Source organism: Synchiropus splendidus, chromosome 12, assembly GCF_027744825.2.
Source record: "Synchiropus splendidus isolate RoL2022-P1 chromosome 12, RoL_Sspl_1.0, whole genome shotgun sequence".
NCBI lineage: Eukaryota > Metazoa > Chordata > Actinopteri > Syngnathiformes > Callionymidae > Synchiropus > Synchiropus splendidus.
The window spans coordinates 21,075,650-21,095,499 of NC_071345.1; the positions used below are offsets into that span (position 1 = coordinate 21,075,650).

Below are 19,850 nucleotides of genomic sequence, written 5' to 3' on the forward strand. Positions count from 1 at the left end.
TGTAAAGAACCTTAGTGTTGTCAACGAACCCTCATCACTCCCACGTATGCGCCGAACCGATACTGTAGCTTTCCAGGACCCTGTACTCACAACACCCTTTTCATGGAAGTATGATGACAGTATGAGTAGGCATCCATAGATGACTCCCAGTATTTAATGAATCATAGAACACTTATCCCAAGTGCTTCATAACCATGCAGTTATTTTGAACACAGACTAACAATTGCCGTCTGAAACACCAGCTCCTTGGTGGAGAATATGAATGTTGAATTAGAATACTTACTAACAATCTTTTTGTGTCTAGATTGGACAGTTGGTTTTCAGTGGTATGAAGCGCCTGAACCGGATCCAGTCCATTGTGTTCGAGACAGCTTACAACACCAATGAAAATCTTCTCATCTGCGCCCCAACTGGAGCTGGCAAAACCAACATAGCTATGCTGACTGTCCTTCATGAGATCCGACAACATCTCCAACCTGGTGGTATGATAAAAAAAGATGAGTTCAAGGTGTGTGTTCCTGTGTGTGTGTTTTCTTCGCTTGATTGTGAACATGTGTGACAAAAAGGTCATAAGAATCAGCGTGCCATTTTTGTGTTGTTGGCTGCCCATTTGTTTGCCTTTTATAGAAATTCAAATGTGGCAAATAGATATGATAGGCAAGGATAACTCAGAGTAACTGCTGATCTAGTTTCATTCTCATACAATATGTGTTTACTTGGCAGCATAGACAGTGAAAGTGCTTTACGTCCAGAGGTCATCAACCTTTTTATGAAAAGTAAACTACACACTGGCAAAATGGTAAATTGCAACTCCAATCTACTGAAAAGTGTTGCATTACTGAGATGATTTGTTTTTATCCCACAACCTACCATGCAAAGGCTTTTCATGCTGAAGAGACATCAAAGAGGCTTGATCCAAACTTCTGAAATGACTGAAGATTACCATTGGCAACATAATATTACGACTGATGGATGGTTAAAATTTGAAACCTCATGTTTTATGTTCTGCTGCCATTATTGGACAAGATTTAAAACAGTAACATTAATTAAAATGAAAAGATATTTAAGCAGACCTACAAACAAGGCTGGCCTACCAAAATGGTGACCCCTAATTTAGCCTCTGATCATGAAGGACTGCAATTTCCTTTTCTTTTCATTGGACATAAAATAGCCTAGGTCGGTTAGACTGGCTGCAATTGTGTGTCTACTGGAGTACGTTGGTTGTCAGGTATGTACTGTAAAGCAGTCAGCATTGTCATGGCATGGAAAATGCAGCTCGTCTCTGAATCTGCTTCTCTGAATTCACACAGTTGTTTAATGTGTACAGTACTGTTATAAAAAGGTACTGAGCAATGTTTTTTTTTCTCTAGATTGTCTATGTTGCCCCAATGAAAGCACTTGCAGCTGAGATGACTCATTACTTTAGCAAGCGACTGGAACCTCTGGGCATGACTGTCAAAGAACTGACTGGGGACATGCAGCTGACCAAGGGAGAAATCTTAAGAACACAGGTATGCACACCGTATGAAAACACTGCTGGTCTTCTGGCTTCATTGACCACACTTTCATGCAAAGACGTCTGACTAAGGCAATAATTTAATATTTAATTTCAATATGTATTCACTAGTGGTGGGACTTTAACAAGTTAACCACGATTATTTTTTTATTGCATGGTCATTAACGAATTACGATAATTAATCGTAATTAATACATGAATATATTTTAATCACATTTAATCATTTTAATTTAATTTAATTTCATTTAACAGTTTGCTCTCCAGACAACACGGAACCCTTGTACGTGCACGAGTTCCTGGTCCACTGATCACACTGATGCACATGTCGCAGCTAGGATGATAACAACAACAACAAACATGGAGGAATCCCTGAACAAAAGCAAACAAAAGCATCTGTTTGCTTTTAGACATTAAAAGAGCTTTAGTTTAAAAAAGGTTATAAAAAATATGAATATAGCCACCATCGTTATTTATTGTGCCATTGTCAAACTGATGCAAAGTAAACAATATTTTGTTGTTTAAATGTATGTATGGGTTTCACTAATATACCAAATTCATTCAAATTGAAAAATGTGGCTTTTTCTGGCAAATATTCTTATACAATTAAACTGTGATTGAGATTAATTCATCACAAATTCTCTATATTCACTTAATAATATTAGTTCTGACTTTTTCAGGCAGTGTGATGATCAAGTCCGTTTCACGGTTATTTAAAATGGACATTGTGATCACAATGGTGATTTTACTCCCTAGTGGCAAGAATGACTGTAAATATAGTTACTGCTCCACAATGGGCAAATGTTGGTCTCAAGTTGACCAATGCTTGACACACAGAATGACTGGGACACTGGCAAACTGGGGTTTTAATAAAGTCTGAGCCACAGCTTGATCTGGTTTTAATATAAATATTCACAAAACAGTTATGCATGAGCCAAAGGTATCTAGTATCTAGCAATTAGCCTCTACTTGCTGAATGTTCGACCAAGGTAACACGTGGTGGATAATGTTTCTATGTGTGAGAAATGGCCCATCTTGGTTTCGTCATGTGAAATGGTTTAAATGTGTGTCTCATGCTGAATGCATGTGATTTATGAACTTTGAACAGTTTCCTTCAGTTAGCATTTATATCTAAAATCAAGCCTAAGCCATCTCACCTGCTGACTTAAAAAATGGATACATGGATTCATATACTCGCTCTAGAACAACAGCAATCTTCTATCTTTACTGGCATCAACGTTAAATCTCTATTTTATAGATTAAAATTATATTATTATTATTTACAAGCTTCACCAAATAATATTGACGTCTTTGAAGCTCTAAAAACCATGTGTGGATCCACAACATTGATTTTCGTTTCTGTGTGATCAATTGATGAGTAGATTAAATACCAACTTTCTGACAAACAATGGCATCAGTTCTGTGGTCTTCCTTTTGTCTGTTTGTGAAGCAATTAAGAAACCACTTCAGTTTATGCATCGTTTGCCAGACCCTCCATTTAGATTAACCAGTAGCTCTAATTAGGCAGAAGGCGCTTCATTTTGCTCTCAGCCTTTCAGTCTCTAATGGCTTAGGCGATTGATTCAAATGCAAACTAGGGAGGATTTAATGAACTGCTTTTACAGGAGCACTCTAATGGGAATTTCACACCCACTGACACTTTGCCAAACAGTTCACCTATTCATTCCAGAGAGCAGTAAATTTTCACTTGAAAATACAAATATTATTGGACAAATGACAAAGGTGAATTTGAGGCAGTTGTGCCCTTTTCATGTTTTCTGTGTGTTTTATTTCCATCATTTGATGTGCTCTCTAGAATTGTGGTTGTCCTCATTTGAGCATGGATAGGAATGTTTTGCTTACGACAGAAACTGCTTTCAAGGTTTTTTTTCCCTCCCCATTGCAAGTTGTTGTATACTCACGCAACACAGTTGTGCTAGAAGCTTCGGAGCAGGGTTCAAACTGTTTTATCATGGTATAGATGGGAAGAGGAATGGAGTGGGAGTCGCCTTGAAGGCGAAGCTTATTAGGAATGTTCCAGGAGTGAAAAGAGTATCAGACAGAGTAATCAGTCTCAAGTTAATAATTGAAGGGGTATTCCCAGTGATGAGAGAGTGGGCATTGGGGCAGACTTCATTGGACATGTTGGTGCAGGAAACAGAGATGACAAAGAAGTGATGGGAAAGTTTGGTATCCAGGATCGGAACACTGAAAGTCAGATGGTTGTAGACTTTGCAAAAAGATGGAAAGGGCTGTGGTCAATACTTTCTTCCAAAAGAGAGAGGGGCATCGGGTGACTTACAAAAGTGGAGGTAGGAGCACACAGATGGATTACATATTGTGTAGATGTCACTTGATGATAGAGACAACATAGGATGGTGGTGTGCAGGATGACCGTGGTGGTGAGGAGGGTGAAGAGGGCAACGGCAGAGAGGAAGACAAAGTGGTGGAAGCTGAAAGAGGAAGAGTCTTGTGTTGCTTTCAGGGAGGGATTGAAGCAGGCTTTGGGTGGCGAAGAGGGACTTCTAGATGACTGGACAACTATGACTGAGGTGATCAGGGAGACAGGTAAAAGAGCTCTTGGTGTGTCATCTGGAAGAAAAGTGGATTAGGCGACTTGGTGGTGGAGCAGTGTGTACAAAGGAAGAGGTTAGCTAAAAAAGTGGTACTTTGAGAGAACAGAAGAGAGTAGACAGGAGACAGAGAGGCCCAGCAAAAGACAGAGGTAGTGGTGTCAGTGTCCAAACAGAGGGCCTCTGAGGACTTGTATGTGAGGTGGGACAGTAAGGAGGGTGAGAGAGATTTGTACAGGATTGTAAGGTAGAGAGATAGAGATGGGAAGGACGTGCAGCAAGTTAGGGTGATCAAGGATAGAGAGAGGAATATTTTGACTGATAACAGAAGTGTGTTGGGAAGAAGAGTACTTTGAAGAGCTTATGAGGGAAAATGGGAAAGAACAAAGAGTAGAAGGAGTGGCCATTGTAGATCAGGACGTAGCAAAGATGAGTAAGGCTGAAGTGAGAAGAACATTGAAGAGGATGAAGAGTGGAAAGGCAGAGGGCCCTGATGATATACCTGTGGAGGTGTAGAAGTGTTTAGAAGAGGTGGCAGTAGCCTTCTTGGCTAGAACATTTCAATAGTGGGACTGTACCTTTCTGTGTCTGTGTCAGAGTTCGCTTACCGAACACATGCATAGCAAAACCAGGCTGAGCACCGCTTGGCGCAGAAGCTCCTCGGACAAAACAGTATGTCTCGCAATTCTGATCTTTGTTTCTGTGAATCACCATTTAAACAAACTAGCGCGGTGAGGCGACCACTCGCAACATTCATTCATTAATATCTGAGAACTATTGATGGTCTCTAGACGTTAGTTACACAAAGAGCGGAGATCTCAAATGGTCCGAGCACAAACAAGGCTTTTCTATTGATCTGGAGTCACTGTCCAGAACTTGATCATGGTGACAGGGGAGCTAGTGGTGTGTACCAAGACACAGTCACGCCGTGGATGGTTTGACTCAAAATTCAGGTCATCGTCACAATCTAAGCCAGGGGTGGCCAACCAGTCAGAGGGTAAGAGCCACATTGTTGTACTGTGTTGCTGAAAAGAGCCACCTCCTACAAATATATAAGACTGTAAGGCTCACCTGAACAGCTGGTCACGTGACTTAGCGACAGTATAGCGGTTAAAGCACATCCCTGTGTGTAACAAGGTTGCTGGTTCGTGCCCAGCGTATATCTCTTGTTCATGTATTTTTAAAATTCATACATTTTACCGTGACCCTCCACGATAAATTCAGAGGGTTAGAGGTACGACTGTATTGGTAGATCGCTGTGTGAGAGTGAGATGCTGCGATAATGTGCTGCTGTAACTGTTGTACGCGATGCTGACTGGCTTCCATACACGTCCATTGTCATACCCGTTGCCGGGCTTCTATGTGCTGCGGTGCTAGACACTGAATTAAAAAAAAAGCATCTGCTGGCTGTGGTCATTACGGGTGACGTAATTCGACCAGGTCGATGTTATACTGTCATTCCCAAAACTAAATGTATGGCATGTGTTACACCTATTATTCATTGTTGATTGTCGTGAAGTCCGTTTAAGATGAGAAGTGAAGATGAGACGCTCCAGTCAGCAGTGTTGCTCACATACACTGACCGGGGCCCTCGTTATTGGTGGCATGAGGCACGTAAAAAATAAATGCCGCACACATTTCTATCTACACCGCTTGATATTTCGAGGAGGATCACGGCAAAATGTATGAATTTAAAAGATACATGCACAAGAGGCGTACGCAGGACGCAAACCAGCAACCTTGTGACACACAGGGATGTGCTTTAACTGCGAGACTGCCACGAAGTCACACCAGCTGTTCAGGTGGTTCCATTCATTTAAATTGAAAAATGTGGCTTCTTGTGGCAAATATTCTTATACCATTAAACCTTAAGAGGAGTGGGGTCACTCCAGCAGCTGGAACTGAGCTGGAACTCTGCTGGAAGTCAGCTGGAAGTCTGCTGGGAGTCGGCTGGAACTGAATCAGAATCAGAATCAGAATCAGAATCAGAATCAAATTTATTGCCATGGTCAGTGGGGAGCCCACTGACTAGGAAAGTGCCTTGGAATAAAGTGCAACAAAAAACAAATAAAATAAAATAAATAGAATAACATAACAACAAGGCGGTTAACAAATTTAACAGTCTGACGGCCGAGGGAAAGAAGCTGTTCCTGTGACGGGAGGTTCTGGTCTGGATGGACCGTAGCCTCCTGCCAGAGGGAAGAGGAACAAACAGTCTATGTCCAGGGTGAGAAGGGTCGGCTCTGATCCGACCTGCACGTCTCTGGGTCCTAGAGGCATATAGGTCCTGAAGAGGTGGCAGGCTGCAACCGATCACCTTCTCAGCAGAACGTACGATGCGCTGCAGTCTGCTCTTGTCCCTGGAGGTGGCACTGTTGTACCAGACAGTGATAGAGGAGGTGAGGATGGACTGGATGATGGCCGTGTAGAACTCCACCAGCAACTTCGTCGGCAGTCGTAGTTTTCGTAGCTGCCTCAGAAAGAACATTCTCTGCTGGGCCTTCCTGATGAGGGACCTGATGGTTGGCTCCCATTTGAGGTCCTCAGTGATGGTGGTTCCCAGGAAGCAGAAGGAGTCCACAATAGGAATGGATAAACCAGTCAACATGAGAGGGGACAGAGGAGCTGTTACTCTCCTGAAGTCTATGACCATCTCCACTGTCTTCTGAGCGTTGAGCTCCAGGTTGTTGTGGCTGCACCAGGACACCAGCCGCTCCACCTCCCTCCTGTAAGCCGACTCATCTCTATGAGATGAGCCCGATGATGGTGGTGTCGTCCGCAAACTTGATCAGCTTCACGGACTCGTGGCTGGAGGTGCAGCAGTTAGTGTACAGAGAGAAGAGCCATGGAGAGAGAACACAGCCCTGAGGAGACCCAATGTTGAGGGTCCGAGTGTCAGAGACAGTCGTCCCCAGCCGCACACGCTGACTTCGGCTGGTCAGGAAGTCTGTAATCCATCTGCAGAGGGAGTCAGGCACGTCCAGCTGGCGAAGCTTGTCTTCAAGCAGAGCTGGAAGAATTGTATTAAAGGCAGAGCTGAAGTCCACAAACAGGATCCTGGCATAGGTTCCTGGGCAGTCCAGATGCTCCAGAACGAAATGAAGGGCCTGGTTCACTGCATCGTCCACAGATCTGTTGGCTCTGTAGGCAAACTGCAATGAGTCCAGGTGAGAAGCAGTGATGGACTTCAGGTGAGAGAGAACCAGGCGCTCAAAGGACTTCATGACCACAGACGTCAGTGCCACCGGTCTGTAGTCATTCAGTCCTGTAATCCTGGCCTTCTTGGGAACAGGGATGATAGTGGAGGATTTAAAGCAGGCAGGAACATGACAGGACACCAAGGAAGCATTGAAGATGTCCGTGAACACTGGAGCCAGCTCAGTAGCACAATGCTTCAGGATGGCAGGGGAAACTCTGTCCGGACCCGCAGCCTTCCGAAGGTTCAGCCTCCTGAACTGAGTGCGCACGTCTTGCCCATGATGTCAAGAGAAAGAGGGGGGAGGTGAGGGGGTGGCTCATCAAAAGTGACTGTGATCTTTGCTGTCTCAGTGACATCGTTGGTCTTAGTTGTGTCACTAAGAGACAGCACAGTGGAACATGGGGCTGGAGAGACCACAGAGGTGTTGGTGCAAAATGGCTGCTCAAAGCGACAATAGAAGTTGTTAAGGTCCTGTGCAAGAGTGAGGTTGTTCAGACTGTGGGGGGCACGTGGCTTGTAGTTTGTGAGCACCTTGAGCCCTCTCCACACCGCAGCCGAGTCATTGGCTGAGAACTGCTGCGTTTGTCAGAGTATGCGGCCTTAGCTTTCTTCAGCTCCCTCTGAAACCCATACTTCAGCTCTTTGTAGCAGTTCCTGTCCCCACTCTTGCGCGCTGCCTCCTTCTCCCGTCTAATCTGGCTGAGTTTAGCTGTGAACCAAGGTTTGTCATTTGCATAACTCACCTTGGTGCGCATTGGAACTATGCACTCTTCACAGTAGCTGATCCATGAAGTCACAGTGTCTGTATATTCATCCAGATTATTGGTCGCAGCCCTGAACACCTCCCGGTCTGTGGTCTCCATACAAGCCTGCAGCTCCTCTTTAGCTTCACTTGTCCAGATCCTCATGCTCCTCACAACAGGCTTTGCCAGCTTCAGCTTCTGCTTGTATGTGGGAACAAGATGAACCATCAAGTGGTCAGAGAGTCCCAGCGCAGCTGGAGGGAGGGCGGTATAAGAGTTGCGGAGCGATGAGTAACAGTGATCCAGCACGCTCTGCTCTCTGGTGGGACATTTTACAACCTGCCTGTACCTGGGAAGCTCCTCACTCAGATTTGCCTTGTTGAAGTCACCAAGCACAATCACTAATAATAATAACTAATAATAAAATAAATAATAAATAATAATAATAACTGTGCTGGGAGGGAAACAATTGAACTGCTCCTATTTTATGTTCGAGTGGTGCAACACTTGTATGGCAGGTGTAAGACAGTGGTGAGGTGTGCTGCAGGTGTAACAGAGGAGTTCAAGGTGGAGGTGGGACTGCACCAAGGCTCAGCTCTGAGCTCCTTCTTCTTTGCGATGGTGATGAACAGGTTGACAGATGAGGTTAGACAAAGAACCCCCTGGATGATGATGTTTGCAGATGACATTGTGATCTGTGGTGAGAGCAGGGAGCTAGTGGAAGATATGCTAGAGAGGTGGAGGTATGCCTTAGAAAGGAAAGGAATGAAGGTTAGCTGCAGTAAGACGGAATACATGTGTGTGAATGAGAGGAACTCAAGCAGTGGACAGGGTGAGATGGAGGAAGATGATCTGCTGTGGCGACTCCTTAAGGGAGAAGCGGAAACTGAGTGTCACTGAGAAGATAACTGAATGTGGAGTCTGATAGGGCCCGCAGTATCTCTCTCTCACTCAACACAGGTCAGTGGGCCACCCGGAGAAAATGCACATTCACATGGGGAGAACATGCAAACCCCATGCTGAAAGCCCACCCGTCCGACTGGGTACGAGTTCTTGCTGCAATTCGAGAGTGCTAATTACTAGGCTGCCATGTGGGCGCATTCAACTTTGCTAGAAAAAAATGCTGCCCTGAATCCCAGCCTGTCTTTGTAGAGGTTTACATTAACCAACCCGATTTAATATAAATGGACGTGTTAATGTTGAATTTTGTTTGTCTATTGTTGTCTTAAATATTGTTAAAAGTTAATATTGAAGCTATGTATTTACTGCATGCATTCTGTTTTGCAGATGCTTGTGACAACTCCGGAGAAGTGGGATGTTGTGACCAGGAAAAGTGTAGGAGATGTCGCTCTGTCTCAGATTGTGCGTCTTCTAATTCTCGATGAAGTTCACCTTCTTCATGAAGATCGTGGTCCAGTTTTGGAGAGTCTGGTGGCCAGGACTATTAGACAGGTACATCAAGCATTTTTACATCTTATTTAAATGGCAATGAAGTATGAGGCGTAAATAATTACATGACTGTACTAAGAGTGAAATAATTTCCAGATGTGGTGTAGTCATAAATATCCTCCTCAATGTTGCTTTATCTACATCCTCTGGGGGCCACATTCTGACCCAGCCTGTTGTAGAAGAAATCTCAACAATCTCAACGAATATTTTATATATGTATATATGTGTTTTGATAGGTGGAGTCCACACAGAGCATGATCAGAATTTTGGGCCTTTCAGCAACATTGCCAAACTACTTGGATGTGGCATCCTTCTTGCATGTTAACCCCTACATTGGCCTGTTCTACTTTGATGGACGCTTCAGACCTGTACCCCTGGGACAAACCTTTGTCGGAATTAAAACCACCAACAAGGTGAAGATATATGTGTGTGTGATCTATATTTAGAAATACGATGTAAATGTGATTTATTTTTTCCTCTACGGTCTAACTTAGATCCAGCAACTTCATGACATGGAGGAAGTCTGCTATAATAAGGTTTTGGAGCAGGTCAAGGCTGGTCACCAGGTGAGTCCAAGCATTACAAAGTATTTAATTTAAGAGGGAAAAAAAGAGGAAGATTTGAAAGCACATTTATTTCTAACTCTATATGTATATATAGTTGATGATTGATGAGGCCTTTGCTGTTGCGACTTGTGTAAAACTCTTCGTGTTGTCTCATCTGGATATTTATCACAGTTGGATATGTTTGTTCAAAAAGTCAGTATTTTGGCTCTTAAAAAAAAAAAAAAAAGAAGAAGACGGTCCCTGACCCCACTGCTCTCAATTACATCTTTAGATACGACTATACGTATTGTTTCTATATTTAGAAGTGCACTTTTCTGAGCCAACTCATGGTCATTGCCGTGATATATTGACGTTGGGAAAGTGGACTTATGTGTCCTATACTGACAACACAGGGTGAATGGAAAGAGATGTAATTTGTAACTGTAACTAATTACCTTTTTATGCCAAGATGACCAACATTTGGTGGCTCTTAGTATGGGTGAACCAGCCAAACATTCAGGTCGGCATGCCAAACTGAGGCAAATAAATTATTATCCAGGTCAGTTGACTTGATGGACAGGTGTGTTCATGTGCTAATTTGTCTGAAAGGCTGTATGTATTGTGTGATATGAGGTCATTTATAATTCCAAAAGGGTTGTGTGCTGTTCAGCCTCCCTCTGATAAATATTAGCATCAGAATCATGAGGTCACACCAAGTCAGGGACACTTTTGTTTTGGGTTACCTGAGAGCCCCTTACTCATGAGCAGATAAAAGTAGATGAGAACAGCAGATTACATATTTTAGAAATGTAGACTTGACAAAGTTAACTGAAATGTGCGTGGCCCCAAATGTATTCTTTTGAGTGAATGTTTGAATGGGGCAATTCACAATTTTGCTCTTCGTATCTCGTTTAAACAGTAGCGGAGAGAAAAATAAAGTACTTGTGTTTGTAACACAGTTGAGCCTCATTATTTAAAAGCATTGTGAATCGTATCTTATCGACTCAGAGCCTGATCATTCTAAATCAAATTGATTTAGGAAATTGGCCATCCAAGTGGTGGCTGTTTGGTAAATGCATTGCATTGGCTGCTTATTCCTCCCGTAACAAGTCTCAGTGGCATGAAAATAATTGCCTCTTTTTCAATTTCCGTCCATCTTGGAGTATGCTGCTACTGCTTAAAACAATTCTGAGAAGAATATGTACATTTTCTCAAATCGGGATAAAGAATTCAAAGCAGAGCGTGTGAACCAGAGGTCCAGCCCTGTGGTGTGCCGCTGTGGTCTCAAGCCGTGGAGGCCAGCATCTAAACTAACTCTGACAGAAACTGATCAAAAGGATCATGGAATTACGTAATATGGTGTCAAGCATCTTCACTTTTCAAATGTGTGCTCGTGGGTGGCTTGCTAGTTACTCAAGACCATATAACCTGTACATTCGCCCACACTCTTTAAAATGTTTCTTAAACCCCTAAACACGACCTTGTGCTCTGATACAGTTTCTTCTAGCCCTAGATATTGTGGGTAACCTATATTATTTTAACCTAGAGCACTTGTATCACATGTGACGCGTTCACTTGGGTACCACTGTGTCTGGGACACTCCATCACCATCATAAATCACTTCAATCTGATCGTATCATGAACGAGCCACTATTAGAACTGTCAGTCCCATGTGCCTAAAATATCAATCTTGAATGAGATGCCAAATTGTCTAATTCATTACGGTCCCTCTTCTTTGCAGGTGATGGTATTTGTCCATGCTCGAAATTCCACAGTGAGAACTGCCATGAGCCTAATTGAGATGGCCAAGAACCATGGTGACTCTTGCTTCTTTCAACCAGAGCAAGGTGCCGACTATGGCCAGTGTGAGAAGCAGGTACTTACTTGTATTATTATCTATTCTTTCACTATTATTTCACCTCCTTTAGCAAAAAAAAGTTAATTATAAATGAATGAATGAATTTGTCCTATTGGCTATATCACGTATCTACTTTCACAACATTTGTAGTTCTTAAAATGATTTGTAGGAAACATTTCGATCTTAAATCCATTCTCCCCTCAGAGAATGTATCCTAAAGGACTGAAGCGGGTGTTCTGGTGACTTCTTAAACTACATCACCAGTCCGCTGAGACGCAACAAACTCGTTGCTAGTGAATGAGGAGGCAGCAGTACTTATGCTCTCTGCATTGCTGAAATCAGTAGAGCATGGTTTTGAGTTTGTGAATGTTGGTTAAATAAATGTGGACATCGCTTGGTTCTATGTGAAATTTAAATTGTGGTGCCAACAGACATACTTCTCTGAAGTATATCAGGGAATACTTTTTAACTACATATATTTTGACTTACAACTGACTCACAATACTATAAGATTATTTGTATTTAATCACTAGTTTTTCGAAAAAGTGAGAGTGTGTGTTGAGGTGAATATGTTTTCTCTCTCTCAGAATCAGAATAGAATTTATTGCCATGATCAGTGGGGGTCTCACCAACTGGGAAAGTGCTTTGAAATAAAGTGCTGTTAATAAATTAAATTAAATAAAATAAAGGCTGATCACAAATTTAACAGTCAGATGGCTGAGGGGGAAGAAGCTGTTCCTGTGATGGGAGGTTCTGGTCTGGATCGACCGTAGCCTCCTGCCAGAGGCTATATATATATATATATAAAATTGGTGGGCACATGATTGTTGGCACATTTTTTTTTTGTTTGTACTTTCACTCCTATATGTGCCGCCCACGCAATACATGTGTGTGGCCGTGGTGAAAGGCTGATTCCACCCAAAACCCGCATAGAAATAATGCTCAGTTTATGGGCCTTACATTGATATTCATGCAGGTTTTAATCTGAAATATGCATATGGATTAATGACTGTATCTTTGAGGTCAGTAGTGTTGTTTTGAGTCTGTTGTCATATCTAATTCTTGCATTTCATTTTTCTCTTGATGTGTTTTTTAATTGGCTTGCGAAAGCTGCTGTCAATCAGACGTTGATTTCCCAATGCATGTCACTACTTTTGTGTAAATGTATTGCTGCTCGTAGATTTTGGTTGTTATTATGATAAAGTGACTCACCAGTCTGTCAATAACAGCCATTTCCCGTGTGAGACCAAACCCAAAATTGAAAATTTAACTTGGCTCATGATACTCCTATTTTATCTTTATCTCAGTAAATATCAGAGTTTGTGAGTAGGGAGTCACTTGTCAGAGAAACAAGACAAATTGTTTCTTAGTTTATCCTTATTTTTTACATTTTTGCCCAGCACTGTTCAGTCCAGGTGACTTTGTTCTCCACATTGATTTGTCTTTGGTCTATAGTACTTTGCCCCGGGGTCTGTATGGGCAATAAGAATAATCATGTAAAACCCATCTTATTATGTTTGATTTTGTGGTTCTTTTTTTGATACACCATTAGTAATTATTGTGAAAACTCACCAAAGAGACACCTATTTGAGAGAAATATCATTTGTAGTCTAATGGCTAATCATAGTCTATTGTGATTTCAGTAGTGTGGAGTAGCTTGTGGTTGCTTAAAGATTGTCACAGTGATGGCGCTATAGAGGAAAAGAGACCTCTTGTGGTACCCCGGGTTCATCGCATTCCTCCAACCTGCTCAACAGAGCAAATGTTAAACTTTAACACGACCTTTTCTTCAAATCAAAATCAACTCTTGTTTATAAATTCAATTATTGGAATTTCAAGACAATGAAGATAGCTTTGTGATGCACACTTTGCTGCTCCACCTTAAATCCCTAGTAATTATTCATTTACTGTCTTTAAGATGCACAGCTGTCATGTCACTGTGTTTGACAATACGCAGATGCTGTCGATTGCCCGATCGTGTGGAACTCCAGAGTACTGCAGGGGAGGGTTCATTAACATCTGTGGTCGTTCTCATTTGATGCTACCACTTTCATTGTGTCATATACATGACAGCCAGTCACAAAGCCCGAGCAGTTTCCTCATCAACAAAAAGGCATAGCTCAAAGCCTTGCATCACAAAAGTAACGTGGTGCATTCAAACACAGGCATAACGCTTCGTAATGGGACACCACAGGGAACAGTGCATTCATTTTCATTTTACACATATATAGTCTGAAATATTTACATCAGAAAATGTTATGGCCCGCCCATAAAAAATGCGTGTTTTGGCGGGGAACCACTCCCACAACAACCTACCACATCTGCCATACCTCCCTTTTGAAAACCTGTCAGGAACAGCATCAACAGAAGGGGGTGATGGTGATGTCACTGCATTGAATCACAGACACACAACTAACTTGTGAGTGAGGGGCCTCTAGTGTTAATGTCACTGTATCCAAAACCAACAAAACTTTGATATCACCCAAAACATGCTTTGTATTGACATGTTATTCAGCTTCACTTAGTTATGATTAATCATCAGCATGTGGTAAACGTATTTCTGTGAGTCTGATGTGGTGTGAAGCTGTGCTGCAGGTGCTGTCAACTTGTGATATCTGATACTGAGGAAATGCTCAGCAACTAGGGTGCATGGTCTTTATCAAGCAGTTTCATTGACCTGCTTGTTAGCTTTTGCCGCTGCACTTGGGGACTCATTTTGGAGACTGACTGACTGACTGACCGACCTAATGATAAGCTTGTCTGCAGTCGACTTAGTTCTTGCTAGTATGAATTCTAGCGTCTATGAAATACCATTTTCATATGTGTACCAATCCTATGTCCAATGACCCAATGCCGTTTAAGAGGCAAGAATTTCCAGCCCGCTTTAAATCCTCCACTAGTCTTCCTGTTCCAAAGAAAGCTAGGATCACAGGACTGAATGACTACAGTGGCCCTGACGTCTGTGGTTATGAAGTCCTTCGAGCATCTGGTTTTATCCCGCCTGAATTCCATCCCTGCTCCCCTCCTGGACTCAATGCAGTTTGTCTACAGAGACAACAGATCTGTACTGTAGGTGATGCAGTAAACCAGGTTCTTCATGTTGTTCTGGATCATCTGGACTCCCCAGGAACCAATGACAAGCTTTGTCAGGTCAACGTGCCTGACTCCCTCTACAGGTGCATTACAGACTTCCTGACCAGCCGGAGTCAGGGTGTGCGGCTGGGGACAACTGTCTCCTCAAGGCTGTGTTGTGTTCTTCTCCCTGTACACCAAATGCTGCAACTCCAGCCACCAGTCTGTGAAGCTGGTCAGGTTTGCGGATGACACCACCATCATTGGGCTCATCTCAGATGGAGATGAGTTGGCTTTCAGGAGGAAGGTGGAGCGGCTAATGTCCTGGTGCAGCCACAACAACCTGGAGCTGAACACCCAAAAGACAGTGGAGGTGATCATGGACTTCAGGAGAGTCACAGTTCCTCCAGTCCTCCTCGTAATGGCTGAATCGTCCATTTGCATTGTGGACTCCTTCTGCTTCCTGGGAACCACCATTCCCAAGGACCTCAAATGGGAGCCGACCATTAGGTCCCTCATCAAGAAGGCTCAGCAGAGAATGATCTTCTTGTGGCAGCTAAGGACTGCGGACGAAGTTGCTGCTGGAGGTCTACATGGCCATCGTCATGTCCATCCTCACCTCCTCTATCACTGTGTGGTACAGCAGTGCCACCTCCAGGGACAAGGGAAGACTGCAGCGCATTGTGCATTGTTCTATTGAGAAGGTGATAGGTTGCAAACTGCCGCACCCTGGTCATGGACTGTTTGTTTCTCTTCCCACTGGCAGAAGGCTGCGGTCAATCCAGACCAAAACCTCCCGTCACAAGAACAGCTTCTTCCCCTCGGCCGTCAGATAGACAAATGTGTGACTTCTACTAATATTATTATTATTATTATGTTTTGTTCATTATTGCACTATAATCCAAAGCACTTTCCTAGTTGGCAGGTGGGATCCTCACAGACCTTGGCAATGAAGCTGATTCTGATTCTGATTATCATTGTATCAGTGATTCACAAAATTGCTCTGTGAACACATGCCCTGCAATATTATTTTAGTTGATGTAATGGTTGCTTTTTTCTTCATTTGATTCTTGACTTTTATCCCTTTTTGCAAACTGGAAACAACTGTTTGCTAATAACAGTTTCACCTGACTGGGCAGCAGACACATGACGACGTATCCTGCATTGATAGCAGTATATACTGAGTTCACTAGTGGACAACTGCTTCTGCTGGTTGAAATGTTTGCGCAAGTAAGAGTGCATTGGTGCTTGACAAAATTAGAACAATTATCCCTGGACAACACCCAAAATCTAATTGTAATTGTCTTGTAGTGTTGATTTCTAGTTTGTTCCTGTTCAATGTTCCTCAGATAGATAAATAAAGAACACCATCACTCGGTTTTACACTGAAGAGCGAAGACAAGCATACTAAATCTTTGCACGTGTTTTTGTGTGATTGACCTACAGTTGTTGTGGAAGACAGATCATCGATTGAACTGCATACCAGAAAAGGATGCATTAGTAATCTATGGCCACTGTCTCATCAGCGGTCCCCATTAGGGGATGTTTAAACTACTCTTCCCAATTTAAAATGTTATGGTACTTGGATTTGGAATGTGGTGTATTTTTACAATTAACTCTTTGAATGCTCTACTTTTGATGAAGATAATTTGAGTCTTTTATTTTTTCAGATTCATCGCTCCAGAAACAAACAAATGAGAGAGATGTTTCCAGAAGGTTTTGGCATCCACCATGCTGGGATGCTGCGCTCAGATAGAAACCTGATGGAGAACATGTTTTCCAAAGGCTATCTGAAAGTTCTGGTGTGCACCGCCACACTGGCTTGGGGAGTCAACCTGCCTGCTCATGCTGTGATCATCAAGGTGTTTACTCACAGTTCCCAGCAATGTCAAATGTACAGTATGATCTGTGAAACAGTTTTCATGTGTAGTGAGGGGCTAATCATCAGTGAATCAACATCACTGGGTTCTGCTTGCAAGCCATGCACCTGATTAATCCAAGCCAATACTGTATCAATGTTGTCTATATGATATTTACCCATCGCTTATATCTACACATTGGCAAATTTAGGTGCATACTTTTAGTAAGCTAATTTTTTATTGCAAATCTCTGTTCTGTCAATATTCAAGGATTTAAAAGGTTATATTTTTCATAGCAATAATGACCTTTAACTGCAAAAATTACTAAACGAAAAATGGTTTTCTCCAGTGTTCAAGAGTGTTCAGGATGGTGCAATAAAATGAAACAATCAAGAGTTCATTCCCTTCCTCTCATGTATCTCATATTGAATGTTTCTCTCTTCCTGTGGCCAAGCTACCACCTTTCTTTCTGAGCTGGACATTCTGTTGTTTCCAGGGCACACAAATATATGACGCCAAGCGTGGAGCTTTGGTGGATCTCGGGATCCTGGATGTGATGCAGATCTTTGGCCGTGCCGGTCGTCCACAGTTTGATAAATTTGGTGAAGGCACCATTATCACTACCCATGACAAGTTGAGTCACTACTTGACTCTATTGACCCAGCAGAACCCCATAGAGAGCCAGTTCCTAGACAGCCTGGCTGACAACCTCAATGCTGAGGTCAGTGTAAACTTGAATGCATGTGGGTTGAACTGATGTGACAGTTGTGGTGGGAAAGACTTTATAGATGGAGTAAGCCAGTTTTACTGATGCATGATTTTGTTAAGCATATATTTTTGTATATATGTATATATTTATATAAATTAATTAGCATTTTCTTGTTCGCTTTTTGCTTTTGTCCAGTATTTTGTTCAGCAGCTCCTGCAAACTTGGAGTGTAGTATCAGCAAATGCCCTCTAGATGGAAGCAGAAATCAACTGAATGATTCTCGTTACAGATTGCCCTTGGAACAGTCACTAATGTGGATGAGGCAGTCAAGTGGCTCAGTTATACTTACCTCTACGTTCGCATGAGAGCCAACCCTCTTGCGTACGGAATCAACCAAAAGGTGTACCAGGTCAGTTACTGATATTGCTTAGTCAAAAGGGGTTTAGGATCATTGTTCTTTAATGCTTTTTGTCAACATACCTTTTTTTTTATTTTTGGATTAGAACATGTATGCTTCTTGTTGTGAAGACCTAAGTCATACCTAGTCACCCCCATGCCCTAACAGGTTGTGGAATAATGTACTTGACAGTGTTATATTTATTTATTTATTTATTTTTTTTAATGATCCATTAGGACTTATCTATTCAGTGCATTTGTGTGCTTTTTAAGAAGAGCTCTGTGTTTTATTTCAACATTGTGGTACATCTACAAATGTGATGAACTGCATTATACTACATTATATTTTTGAAATTCTTTTGTGTAGCAAAGTTGAATTTATTATTTTTTTATGAATATGTATTTTCTTGTTCATTTCTTGTCAAACTATTTGTTCAGGATATCCTGAAAACCAGGAGTGTATTGTCGGCATTTACATGGAAGCAAAGATCCGAAGAACTGAATGAGTCTCATTACAGATTACAGACTGCCCTTGCGGTTTATATCTGTACTTAAGAATCAGAGCCATAACATGACACAATATATCAGAAGTTGAATTTGATCAATGACTTAAAGTAAAGTAGTGTCCTTATTTTGAGAGCCCTCCAGATGGTGTCTTTGCTGAAACCTCACGTAATTTTTAAACAGAAGGCGCCACATACTGATCTCTGAAAATGAGGACACTGTTTCATGAAGACTCATCAGCCAATCTCTACTGTTTTGGTCATGTAATACGGTTTCCCATTTCTGCCTCTCATTCACATTAATTCTATTTACTGTAGTTTTTGTATCCAACCTGGCTACAACTGGAGCTTAAATATACATTTTGTCTGTCGTTTTGTCTCAAGAGCAGTGTGGAAGAAATGTTTTTTCATTTATATATTATTTTAGAAAATTATTAATGTGGATCTGATCTGCAGGAAATACTTGTCTATGTCTAAACTGCTGTTTTTGTAGTGGATTTCAAAATGAGAATTTCAAGTTATTTGTGGAGAAAACTACATGAAAAGATGTTTTTACAGCATATTTTTGCAGTCTTTATGTACATAAATATCTGCTTTAAAAATATTTAGGCAATGTTGTGACTTTTCTGCTGCTTAAGTCCTGAGAATTCTAATATGTGGCAATATTCCAATCGTGACTTTTTCCAAAGTGCTGTTTACCGGCAGTGGTTGTATATAATGTTTGTTTATTTATGGTCATTATACAATACAAACACATTTTTAATTTTCAATCAATAGAATGATCATCTAATATATATATATATATATATATATATATATATATATATATATATATATATATATTCATATTCATTCCACATTCTTGTTCTGCAATAACATTCATGTGAAATGCAACAGATGGATCCATCTATGGCGCTCTATCGAAGGGAGCTGGTCCTGGAGTCGGGTAGGAAGCTGGACAAGGCAAGAATGATCCGCTTTGAGGAGCGCACCGGCTACTTTGCCTCAACTGACTTGGGAAGAACTTCCAGCCACTTCTATATTAGATACAACACTATCGAGGTAATGTAGGGAAATTCTTTTGTGAATAATCAATTTAATGTGTGGTCTTTTTTCCCTAGAAGAATGGGTGTGCTTTCTTTATATAGCACTTGTCAGAACACTGTCAACTCGGTGGATTTAGACAATGACATGCCAAGAATAGAGTGTCTATACTTGCTCCCATATGAACATGCACAGCGATATGAAAGCGGTTGGTTAATGTCTCAGCAAAACTGAAGTTTATAAGATATTTCATGAATGCAAGCCTACACATAAGAGTTTTTAAGAGAATTTTAAAGGTGGAAGTACATGTTGAGCTTCTGATCTCCTCTGGCAGACAGATCTGGGGTCAAAGAGCTTTGACTGAAAGACCCTCCGGACAGCATGTCC

General features: G+C 41.8%; 1 protein-coding gene across 2 annotated transcripts in view; it reads left to right on the plus strand.

The window, feature by feature from the left end:
• The window catches only part of ascc3 (activating signal cointegrator 1 complex subunit 3), an 82,074-nt gene that overhangs the window by 31,328 nt on the left and 30,896 nt on the right, over positions 1 to 19,850 (plus strand). For both annotated transcript variants that reach the window (XM_053880155.1, XM_053880156.1), the window contains 10 exons: positions 305 to 508; positions 1,371 to 1,511; positions 9,316 to 9,480; positions 9,714 to 9,890; positions 9,972 to 10,043; positions 11,764 to 11,898; positions 16,623 to 16,814; positions 17,308 to 17,532; positions 17,810 to 17,929; positions 19,317 to 19,481. In XM_053880155.1, the coding sequence (XP_053736130.1) occupies positions 305 to 508; positions 1,371 to 1,511; positions 9,316 to 9,480; positions 9,714 to 9,890; positions 9,972 to 10,043; positions 11,764 to 11,898; positions 16,623 to 16,814; positions 17,308 to 17,532; positions 17,810 to 17,929; positions 19,317 to 19,481 (1,596 nt within the window). The remainder of the gene's footprint in view (positions 1 to 304; positions 509 to 1,370; positions 1,512 to 9,315; positions 9,481 to 9,713; positions 9,891 to 9,971; positions 10,044 to 11,763; positions 11,899 to 16,622; positions 16,815 to 17,307; positions 17,533 to 17,809; positions 17,930 to 19,316; positions 19,482 to 19,850) is intronic.